Here is a 12,726-nt window from a genome sequence, read left to right on the forward strand (position 1 = left end):
CAAATTGTTTCATTGCAAAGGTAAGAAATGATAATATTAAATACTAATTCATCTTTTTTTTTTACCAACAATTGATCACTTTAAATAATTGTGCTAAATCTCACAATAGGGTTTCGCCAAATTTCATTCTTTAATCAAGCTTCTCCATTGTTAGTTTTTAGAAAATACTTCAGAAAACTTTTGGAAGTTGATAAAGGCTGATCTATGCAAGGATATGTAAAGCTTATGGTGGATCAGACTGATGGCAGGGCCAGCAAACCTAATTTTAATGCAGTTTAAAAGACAATCTTTAACTGTATTTTGTTTTAGAAAGAAAATATTTTACTACCTTATGTTTATCTATAAGTTTTTATTTCGTAAGCTCAAGTAAGTTATTATCTGCTGATTTGTTAGAGTCAAAGGTTAAGATGTAGCCTATGCTTGGGGTAATGAAAAGTGAAAAAATAAAAATATCAGGATAAACATACACAGGGGTCGACCTTTAGCCTTTCTGCATTAAAGGCGAGTGACAAATACCCCTTAAAAAGTCAAAAGACTTTTAAGGGGCATTTTACTACGTTTTTCTATTTCTACCGAAATAGAAAAAAAAAAAAAAAAAGTAAACAAAGTTGAAGAGGTTTTGAACATTAAAACTCGAACCTAAGAACATAGCTAAACTGTTTGAGTGTTTTTATATGAAAGCTGAAATTTAAGGAGGCCTAAAAGAAATCCATCATTCTCAAAAAAAGAAAAGGTATGAAGATTTTTAGTGCTAGTTTTTTTTACATTCGTTTTGAAGAAAGAAAATCTTTTACAGAAAATCTAGTAAATTGTCCATAAGAAGAATTTGGTTGGAGAACAAATAAAGGCATTTCTGAGCAGTATTCTCAAAAACCATGAAATATTTTGGAACCTCATGTTCAATAAGAACATACACTTTAAACAGGTAAACATAATCATTTATGTTTAATAAAAATAAAGTACTGTTTTTACTAAATATAAATGTTTATATTTACCTGTATATTTTTTATCTATTATCGGCTGTTTCTATAAAAACAATGTCGGCCTTTGAAAAGGTATACTTAACGTCAAATTCTTAATGCGATCAATCCCGCGAGGTGAAAACACATCACACGGGTTTAAACAAAAAAAACACGAAAAAAAACGAAATTTTGTCAGACTGGCCTTAAATCACCCGAGTGTTTATAATGGGAGATGGAACAAAATAATTCTTGCCTCGCGATTATGTATGAAAAACCGTTTTGAGGAAAATTAGTTTTGATACGTGGGTTTCCTAGTTTAGAGAGGAAGGGATTAGCAATTTAACTGAGTCTAAATTTTCAATGGGTTCTGAACTATTAAATTCATTATATAAGATATCATGTTATTTTTGATAAAGTAACTTTTGATAAAATAATTCAATACACCTCAGCAAATCTTTACACATTTTAGCACGCAAAAAAGTATGGTCGGATAAATTCGAAGAACCAAAACGTAAAAATAATAATTTTAAATTGTGTCATGATCGAACAAAACTATTGTTGATAGTCTTGTTATTTAAAAAAATCCATGTCGTTTTTATGCAATTTTCTTTCTTTCCTTTTTTTTTTTTTTACTTTCTACTTTCTCGTAAAACAACTTTTAAATGAAAATTAAAAGTTAAATTAAAATTAGATAAACAACAATATCGATAACTTTATTCAAAAATAATCACAATATCAAATGATGTGAAAATAAAATTATTAACACTTTCTTTTGCCTCTACATTTCGTCTTTCGCCTTTTTACTCGTCGTTTCAGGTATACAACTATAAGAACCTTCAAGTGGAGCAACGGTGTTTGGTGGACACTGTTTGCATTCGCCTGGCCCATCCTCTGCTTTGAAATAACCAGATGCACAAGCCTTGCATCCAAACATGTGCGGACTTTTTTCGTAACCACGAGGACATTTTTCACAGTAATAGTCATATAGACGAGGTTCGGAAGCATTTGCACATTTTGAGCATTGTCGGGTTATGTGATTGTAGAACATATTTTCGTCTAGGCAACAATTTTCATGACCAGGGAGAAAATCTTTAGTTTTTTTTTTAGGATTTTTCTTCGTTTGTCCTTTGTAGCAAAAGGTCGCCCGTGCAAATAAATAAAAGTTTTCATCTGGTTGAGGCATGATCAGTTTAGAAGAGCTTTTGAGAGTTATTTTCCAAGATGATTTCTCTAAGCCTGGCAACAGATCGCCAGTAATCAATCCCTTGGTATTAACACATATATCTCCAAGCTGAGATTTACAAGGCTCTACATTGTATGGATTTTTTTCTGGTTCTTTGCAACTTGAAGCTGAATTTTCTGTGTATTTATTTACGAAAACGACTCCGTCATCTATGACGTAGGTTTTACCGTTTACCTCACTTTCTAAGACAACAAAATTAAGAGTTAGTTTATAATCATATGACGAGCTCGGTGGGAGAAACAAGTTTAGTTCTTCAAGGAATATTGGCCCATTTTGCTGTGAATCAATCCATTGGTTATCAACTAACCATTGTTTTCCAGGTATTTTAAAGAGAATTACTCCATCAGTCTCTGTGGCATTATTTATGGTATACAAACTAGAGAGATCAATTGTTCCGTTCTGTTTTTTACCGAGAGAGAGTTGTGCAGGGATGCGAAAAATATCATTTTCTCTTACAACTCCAGGGCAATCACACATACGACATTGATTGGCACTTATCAATGGCGCTACATCACCATTAGGATTTATGAGAAGACTATCGCATTCGACAGGCTGTTTTCCAAAGCTCATATAAGTCAAATAGTTGCATGCATTTTCTATTAATATAGATTTGTGATACCGCAGCAAATACATTGTATTTGTAACCAAGATAGTTTTTTCAATCTCCTCTGAAACAGTCTTTTTGAATGTTTCTTCAATGTTCTGCGCACCTGCTTGAGCAATTTTAGCTCTTACCACTTTTGCTAAACTATCCATTATTTCAGTTTGTAATTCTAACATCTCATCATAGAGAGCGCTTATTACTTGACTATTTACTCTAGCATTCGGACAAACCTCTTTGGCAGAGGCAAGCGCTACAATTGCACCTTCTGATGTATCGGGATTTTCGATAATATCACAACTTGTCACAATCAATTCATCCAATAAAGCTGAATATTCTTGAACTTCATGTTTAACAATTGCTTCGTCGAATTCATTATAACTTTTTAGGAACGCGTCTGAATCTTCTCGCGTAAAAGGCTTCGAATCATCTCTGTTAAGTATGCGCATGATGTCGGCAAAAAATTCAGCATTTAAACTTACTTTTTGTGCAATTGACTCACTGCGAGTTGTTAATTTGGGTAAAAAGTCATTTTTTATAAAAGCAAGTTTTGCAATAACATTAGCTTCCTTCATAACTTCGTTTAGTCGACTTTCAAATTCAAGGAAACTATCAGCTCCGTTTACAAACCACGAAAGCGGATTCCCCATTGAAACAGCAGCCATCGCCATTGTAACAGCCTTTTGATGAAAATCTGCGGCACTAACTTCAAATGCATATTTAAAAATTTCTGCTAGCTGATTTCCCAGAACATGTTGTTTATCTCCAAGAAGCGTATTTGACTTAGTCCAACTATTGTATGCAGAATCAAGGTCTGCGTTAGCTATGTTTTCGTCATACTCAGCCAAAGTTCCGAAATATTCCCCGAGAGCCGATGTTATTTCTTCGCCTAAAGTTTCAACTTCTAACTGAATTTCAGAAAACTTTTGACTCAAAAAGTTGTTTTTGAGCATTTCCAAATGATTTATGGTAGTCTTAATATTGATTTTATCTCCCTTACTACTTGAATTAAGATGGTTGAGCGTGTCTTGCAAAAACGATTTAACCAAACAATACTCTCGATACTGAGGGTTTAGCTCGTGGCAGTCAACCCAATCTCTGCATTCTTTTTTAAGATTGAGTAGTGCCTCATTAACCGAGTCAACTATATCTGAGTTTTTTCCTTCCATAGATAAACCATTTAACAAAGTTAGTAAGTTTCTCGGAGTACATTTTGCACATTTAACGCCCGCAGTTCGAATGTTATTGCATTCTCCACTAAAAGATACGTTGCATTTAGTCAAAAGGGTTTCATTGCCTTTACAATCAACTGCTAAACATGAATCCGCAGTTTCCAGAGCATCCTCTTCAAATTCATGAGAAAATACTGGAACACCATCCTCCTCTTTTCTGCCAAACTCCTCTCCAAATAATTGGGTACAAACAACCTTTGCCTCCTCTATAGTCCATATTGATGATGCAGTATCAGGATGAGTTGCGATTAAAGGAAAACCAATCAAATAAACCTTTCCTTCGTACTTGCTCTCTCCTCCTTTAAGCTCGATAGATTTTGGATCAATGCATGAGACACCAACGGCCTCGTATTGCTTACAATTATGGCGCGTTTTATGAGGACACGAACCGAAATAAGTTTCGCTCCCTTTACACTCTACTTCTGACATGATGTAGTTAGTTTCAGCTGTTCCAAAGGCGCTATTTAAATGAAAGATAGAAAAAGCATCTTTAAATCCCATTGTTTCGCAAAATACACGAGCGAACTCCATCCCTCGCAGCTTTTCTTGACATATAGGCCGATTGTATATATGAACATCACCAAAAAACGTCGAGCCTAAAGTTTGACAATTTTAAAAAGTTTAAAAATGTAATCTACATTAAACTTTTTAAATAAAAGTTTTTTTATTCTTATTTATAACTTAGCAAGTTTTAAATTAACTCTTAACAAAATAACTATACTCTAAGTAAAATGAACAACGCGTACTTTTTCCGTCAACTTTTAAAACTGTGTTTTTTTTTACGTCGTCTTCTGAATGTTTAGTACGTATAGTGCAATCATCTTCATCGTGCCAATTTCCACAATCATTGTCAGAGTTGCATTTTTTATCATCAGTTTTACACAAGCGATCTCGATTACAATAAAATTCGCCATTCTTGCATGGATTGAGACAATATTCATGTCCCACCAAGTCTGATCCACACTCGTATCTTGTCTGCCCATTACTTTGAATGCAGGTACAGGGTTTTTCTTCTCTAAAATTCGAAGAGGAACGTCATATAATCCCAATCTTTGACAATAAAAAAAAAAATAGACGTAGAAAAATATATTTAATTTCCTGATCATCTACATTATCCAATGCTTCTTTATTGCTATCCCTTGCATTTTGGTGATCATTTAAAAGCTGTTGCTGTGGCGTAAGGTAAGTGAAGAAGAATGCTTTCATGATAGCAAGTAAAATGTATATATTCCAGTAAAAAAAATAGACGCCTTTTTATGTTAGTACCAGAGAATGATCAATCGATTGCATGACTGTTTTCCGAAATGATGATAAATGGCCTGAGAATAAAAGTTTTAAATACCTAATTGATACTTCACAAATATCTTTATGTACTTCTGGCCAACTCGATGTCTCCGCTAATTCCGCTCTCTCTTCAAACGCGCATGCTGTTTCCGTACAACATTCATCTGCAAAAGTGCTTGAAGCTTTTTCGCTTTTACGCAAGAACGATTGGGCATGTTTAGTAGTCAACACTATTTCCTCGACTGTCTTTTTCGAAATCTAAATAAATGGACAAATGAGTTGAATGACGTTTGACGACATTGAACACATTAAAAGTTCATGACCAATCTATAAAAATGTAAATAAAAGGGAGACCAAAATGTTTAAAACCTTTTCGTGTGTAAATTAATATCATTTTTATTGTTCGTATGAAATTTGCGCAAGAAGAAAAAAATGAAAAAGACCCAAATGTAATATAATATGTAATATAAAGTAAATCTAAAGAAATGAAATAAAACAAGAATATATTGAAAGCATTTAAATGAAAACAGCTTTGAGAGATGCAATTAGCATACCAATGCCTTCCTATTTTTGTTCTGTACTATCCCACACTTTTGTTTTGTAATTTACCGAACTTTTTTCTGTACTTTCCCATGCTTTCAGTAAATCAAGTTGATCCTTCTCAATTCGTGGATGACCACTACTTACTCGGAGACGAACAGTCTTTTGAGTAGCTGGCTTTGAATCATATAGTCCATTTAAGGTTTCCCCCCCTCTATTTTTTTTCTTTTCCGTAAGCTCTTTTTTCTTGGGTAGATGTTAACTGTTCACATTCTCTTTTCTCACCAAACCAACCAAATCTCCGTTTATCAAGTTTGTTTCTACTTTCAACAAGTCTGTTAACTTGAGTTTTTAGTTCTTGATGTGATCAATTAAGATTCTTCGTTTCTTCGAAGTGAACTTCGAAAGGCTCTACATTGGATGAAGCATTAGGTTCTGTGCAATCAACTAGATTTGATTCGATTTCTTGAAGATGAAAACTCGTGTATGTTTTTGAAGCTGAAGACCAGTATTTAGATAAATCACCTTTGACTTGCTTTGCTTTGGAAAAATATTTGATAGCGTTTTGGAGCCATTTTTTTCATTTATATTTTATTCCAGATAGAATATATCTTATTTTATCATGTCATCATCTGTTCTTCGACTTTGCATGAGTTTTGACTTATTTGTCAGCTCTTTGTAGAAATTGGTTTTTACATTTGCGTAATAATAAAAAATTTAAATGTTTAAAAGATTAATGAGAATAAAGAACTTTCTTACAGAGGCTACGCAGCTGCAAGCATAAAATTTTTGAATAGCAAACAACAGCTTCTAGCAACTAATAAACAAGAGGATACAAGCATCATTTCAAAAACTCTGTTTGTTGATAATTAGAGTTTTTACGACAACAGCTGTTACAACTATACTTTTCCCATAGCTTTATGTAATAATTTACAAATCTAAAAAACATCATAATTTTTGACGGTGCGTCACAATTTTTGATTTCCCTCATCTTTCAAGTAACATCTTCACAGAAACACAATTTCTTGTCCACCCCCCTCCCCCTCGGCGAGTTATGTTACACTTAATGATTCCATAAAGAAATATTTTGAAATTATTTCATCCATAAAGAAAAATTTTATATTTTTTTTGAGTTTAAAAAGTTGTGGATTTTTTTTTTGTTTTTTTTTAATTTTTCTTGTAAAGGATATTATGTTTCATTTTTTTAAATTGTCTTGTTAAAGATATTATTTTTATTTATTTTTTATTTTTCTTGTTAAAGATATTATTTTTATTTATTTTTATTTGTCTTGTTAAAGATATCATTTTTATTTATTTTCATTTGTCTTGTTAAAACTATTATTTTTTTTTTGTTTGTTTGTCTTGTTAAAGATATTTTTATTTTTTTTTCTTGTTAAAGATATTATTTTTATTTTTCTTGTTAAAGACATTATTTTTATTTTTCTTGTTAAAGATATTATTTTTATTTTTTTAATTTTTTTTTTATTTTATTTTTTTTTTGTTTTTTTTTAATTTTTCTTGTAAAGGATATTATGTTTCATTTTTTTAAATTGTCTTGTTAAAGATATTATTTTTATTTATTTTTTATTTTTCTTGTTAAAGATATTATTTTTATTTATTTTTATTTGTCTTGTTAAAGATATCATTTTTATTTATTTTTTGTCTTGTTAAAGATATCATTTTTATTTATTTTCATTTGTCTTGTTAAAGATATTTTTTTTATTTTTTTTTTATTTTATTTTTTTTTTCATTTGTCTTGTTAAAAATATCATTTTTATTTATTTTTATTTTTCTTGTTAAAACTATTATTTTTTTTTTTTTTTTTGTCTTGTTAAAGATATTATTTTTATTTATTTAACTTTTTTTTTATTTTATTTTTTTTTTGTTTGTCTTGTTAAAGATATTTTTATTTTTTTTTTTTTAAATTTATCTAGCCAAAGATATTATTTGGCAGTCTGCAATTTATTCCCAGAACATTTTTAATTTGTATCTGAATAAATTTTGAACTTTCGTTCTTAATGTGGAACAAAGAAGCGATTTCATTGTTAAGGCTTTATAAACGCTGATTTTAAAAGCGTAAATGACAGACTTTTAGTTTGTGTTAAATAATTATATTACAAGCATGAAGGAAAAAATTTCCTTTTTTGAATTTCAATTATTTCTGCAACATCTCTTTGTTTTTTATTCAAGTAAATTATTTCATTAGAAGTTTTTATATACAAAGGACTTTTTGAGTGCAAACGCAAGTTTTGATTTTTAACTTGAGGCTGAAGTCTCTTATCTTGAACTGTTTTCGCCAAAAGACGGTCTTGAAAGATCGAATAATTGCAAAAGATATTTTTAAAAATTTCTAGTTCGTTGAGAAGTATAACTGATAAATACTTTATTTATTTTTAACTTTGGAGTCGCGTAAAATACAAAAAACCTGCACCAGAAACCATTTTAAAAGCCTATGATTTGGTGTTAGATGATCGACGATTGAAATTACGTGAAATAGCTGGGGCCCAAGCATCTCAAAAGTCTAGGTGGGTTAGATTCTACATGAAGAATTGAAGATGAAGAAGTGTGCAAGATGGAAGTCGGATTTGCTATCAAAAACGTGTTCGTTTCTCTAGTTTCTCTAATATACTTGCAAAAAAAAAAAAAAAAAGGATTTCAAGCGTCGTTTCATTCTATTGATGAAACAATGTTTACAATTACATAGTGATAAAAGCTAGAATAGCACTATTTTCCTTTTCCCAATAAACAAACGGAAATAATCTACAGATAAAAAAAAAAAAAATTTACACGCGGGCAAAAACTTTTCAATTCCTTAAACTTAAAAATTCAGGTTTTTAAGTTTTCATTTGCTTTTTTATGTTTCCCTTTTTTCCTTTGAAATCTTTAAATAAATTAACCAAGAAATGGGGGTGTAGGGGTGAGGGAACGGGGATCTAAGAAGTTCATAGGATATTTTTACAGCGTGTTTAGGTTATCATTTATGCACTTACAGTTCCAACAGATTCCAAAATGAAGACATAAAAAACCATAGAAATTCCAATCAAAAACATTCTCCAATCAAAAACGACCTAAAAATGAATAAGAATTAGTAAACTTCATTTTTAGAGTTTGTAAAATGCATTTTGAAAAATGAATTTTAAAAAATATTTTTCTTACTTTACTTGGCACTGCAAATACGAAAAAAACTTTCTGGCGAAACACTGAAGAATTATTTACCCTAAGAATGAAAGAATGAAAGAATGAAAGAAAGACTATTTATAGTCAAATGCACAAAGATTGACGTATATTTAGTTATGGATGACTAACTTTAGAATATTTACAAGCAACAAAAACAATAAAATCAATGAACCTTCTCAAACACACTTATGAGTAAAACACCTGCTAGAATTTTTTTAAAAAAAAAGTGATTGTCTTTACCTGTTAATTCTAAACTCTTTGTAACCTCTGAAAGAAATTTCTTTTATCCTCATTTTCGGCTTTTTTAATTACCTCCTTCAACATTTTCCGGCTGTGAGCCTAAGATGATATTCACTAACCTTCTTACGCAAAATCCTAGGCACAACTAATTTGCTAATTAATCTAAAGTTAAGGATGTTGGTGATCAAAAAAAAAATCTTAAAATTTTAAAATTTGTGAAATGGAAAAAAACTTTCATAAAATTCATGAGCAAATTTTTAAAAAGTGACGTGGTTCTCATCAATCAAGGTAATGAATCCTGCCACTTTCAGTTTTTGCATTTCTTGTAATATAATTTCTTGTAATGAAAAAATAGCTAACAATGTTTTGTTTTAAAAATGTATTTTTTTTTTTTAAAAAAAATGTTGTTTTTTTTAAAAAAAGAATACATTTTTTTCTTTAAAAAACCGTCAGGTTTTTTTTTTGAAAAAAAAAACTAACGGTTTTTTTTTTTAAAAAAAAAAAGCATTACTTTGACTCTTTTTAAGAAAAAAAGCATTCACTTTTTTTAAGAAAAAAAACAACTTTATTTTAAGAAAAAAAACATTGTTCACTATTTTATTATTATAAGAATTTTTTACTTCGTAAATTTTTTGAGTAAGAATCTGAACCTACGTAATAAATCAAATGCAAAAAATTGCATTTTTTTTTATTTCACAATTCAAGTTATAACGATATTTATTGAACTTTTTTTTTTTGTAAATAAATGTAAATTAAAAACTTAAATGTTTTAAAAATGTATGTTAAATAAAAAGTAATAAAAGATATTAAAGACGTTTTTTCCACATTATTTCAATCTTATTAAATAATTTAAGTATCTAAAAGTTAACTTATTAAAAATTAAAAAACTTTATTCACAGTAAATTTAATCTAAAAAGTTAAATTGCATTCTGTGATGCCTTACCGAAAAAAGTTTCAGCAAGATGTAAGGACGGCATGATCCCATAATGCTATTTCGATTATTAAACGGGAGTTTTGTGAAGTGGATAGGCTTTAACACATTACCATATAAGCTATAAGCCTATCCGCTGTGGATCTGTAAGATTTTAGGGCTACCCTCTTTTGTCTTTGAAACTTGTGTCATCGCCTCAGAGATAAAAAAAAATTTATTGAAACCAAACTTTTCAAATTAATATGTGGCAAAGGAAACCGCGAGACAAAGCAATCAATTTGTTTCAAAACTATTTTTAGATTGCCAAAATATTGAAAAGAATGGCAAAATATTGAAAAACTTTCTAACATGCAGAAAGTGGGGGCTATGCTTTTCCGTGACAGTAATATTGAAGACAAAACCATCTGCATCAGTTTCAAAAACAAGCTGGTGCTAACGGCAATCTGATAAACAAACTGATTTGCTTAAATACCAAAAAAATTGAGGGTGTTTTCATTTAAGCAAAGTTGATTAAGGGGGATTAAGGGTTGATTTAGGGGATTCAGACTGCAGATACAATTGTAGGATTTCCTATTTGGGTCGACTAACCTTTTAGTCTAACTAAATTTAGTCGACTAACTTTTTAGTCTAACTAAAATTAGTCGCGCCTGACATTTTAGCGTAACTAAAATGCCTAATGTTTTGTCTAAATGTCTAAATGTTTTTAGCGTAACTAAAATCCGTAAGTAACTATGGTCGACTAACTTTTTAGTTTAACTAAGTTTAGTCGACTGACATTTTTGTCAAACTAAAATTAGTCGACTACATTTTTAGTATAACTAAAGTTAATCGACTGACATTTTAGCATAACTAATATTAGTCAACTAACTTTGTAGTTTAACTTAATTTAGTCTACTAAATTTTTAATTTGTCAAAAGTATATTTTTTTACTGTTACCCAAAAAATACATTTTTAAAATCTTGTTATGCGTTAGTTGTGAAGTGGTTTGAGCGCCATGTTTTTAATTACAAATTGCTGTAAGTTACAATTTACATCTGCAGGGCATCTGTTTCAAGGTTCGATTTTCAGAGTTTTTCAGGTTTTTGGAGAAAGGTTTGCGACATATACAATTGGAATTTTGTAATAAAACTGTTATTATTAAGACTTGTTTTAAATTTCAATGAAAAGCGGTTCAGATTTGGATTTTTTCAATTTCTAATTAAATTGAATTATAAAACACATTTGAAATTAATTTACAAAAAAAAATGGTGCTATGTTTTTGAAAGGTGTGTTACGTGCAGGAGCATTTTCGGATTTTCTTTATATAATACCTGCAATGATTTTTTGAGGTAATAATACCTAATTTATTTCGTTCTACACTCATAAAAAACGCAGATATTTACAGTAACAACAATAAGATTGAAACAGTTAGGCAATTAATGTTTTTTATTATTTCGATATTGTGTAATTGAACAAATATCTTTTTCAACTATCAATTTTGTTTTTCTTTTAAAAATTATTACTAAAATACTAATTATGTTTTCGGTATAAATTATCGGCTGTTTTTGACGGAGTTGTTCTGCTAACAAACCAATTTTTATTTAATTCAATAAAAGAAAATTTGAAGCAATATTAGGTACAAACAAAGCAATTTTATTAACTTATTGTCACAAGTTATATTACGTACAAAACAATAAATTTTAATGAATGTCTTTAAATTGATTTGTCATAGTTCATATTATGTTCATATAGTTTCATGATATAGGTTATTCAGTTTTTTTTAGCATTAAATCTTGTTTTAGTCAACTAATTTTAGTTAGACTAAATAGTTAGTCGGCTAATTTTAGTTAAACTAAAACTAACCTTAACTCTCACCCCTAATATTAAATTGAACTTAAACGATTCTACTTATCAACCCAACAGAGGAAGCCAGGTAATCAGATAACCTACATACGTAATGAATCAAACCACCCTCCGAATATTTTTAATTATATTCCAATTTTGTTTGAATTTTCTACACTTTATGAATGTTAGCTTATAAGATGACGATGAATATTTGAGAAAACAAACTTATCTTTCATATTTATGATTCCTCTATTTTTGCGGCATTTTAACGTTTGTTGTAGCTGTTGTTGTTGTTGTTGTTGTTGTTGTTGTTGTTATTATTATTATCATTATCATTGATGTTGTTGTTGTGATTGTTGTTGCTGCTGCTGTTATTGCTGTTATTGTTGTTGTTATTATTGTTATTACTATTAATATTTAAAATATCAATATAGGCATTTCGGATTTCCTTTATATAATACCTGCAATTCTGTTTTGTATTTTTTTATATATTATTTATTACATTTCAATAAAATAATGATAATAATGATAATTTCATATTTAAATACGGGAGTATTTAACCAATACACTTTTGTATAAGTTGGCTAAATAATTTTGAGAACATATATATTGCGTTTATAAAACAATTTGTTTTTTACTCACACACATGTAAAAAAAATGTTAGTTCTAATTGCGGAAAGTTAGACCATTGA

At 29.6% G+C, this 12,726-nt stretch overlaps 1 protein-coding gene across 1 annotated transcript; it reads right to left on the reverse strand.

The window, feature by feature from the left end:
• Nucleotides 1–1,654: 1,654 nt before the first annotated feature.
• On the reverse strand, nucleotides 1,655–9,150 carry LOC149883419 (uncharacterized). Its single transcript, XM_090099598.1, has 5 exons — nucleotides 9,019–9,150; nucleotides 8,853–8,930; nucleotides 5,381–5,580; nucleotides 4,785–5,053; nucleotides 1,655–4,634 (listed from the first exon to the last, which is right to left on the reverse strand). The coding sequence occupies exons 2-5, from the start codon at nucleotides 8,910–8,912 to the stop codon at nucleotides 1,741–1,743; spliced, it is 3,423 nt and encodes a 1,140-aa protein (XP_089955724.1). The 5' UTR covers nucleotides 8,913–8,930; nucleotides 9,019–9,150; the 3' UTR covers nucleotides 1,655–1,740.
• Nucleotides 9,151–12,726: the final 3,576 nt, after the last annotated feature.

The sequence above is a fragment of the Hydra viridissima genome, unplaced genomic scaffold, assembly GCF_058129835.1.
Source record: "Hydra viridissima isolate aposymbiotic clone 2 unplaced genomic scaffold, HvirCarnegie_v1 scaffold_10, whole genome shotgun sequence".
NCBI classification, from domain to species: domain Eukaryota; kingdom Metazoa; phylum Cnidaria; class Hydrozoa; order Anthoathecata; family Hydridae; genus Hydra; species Hydra viridissima.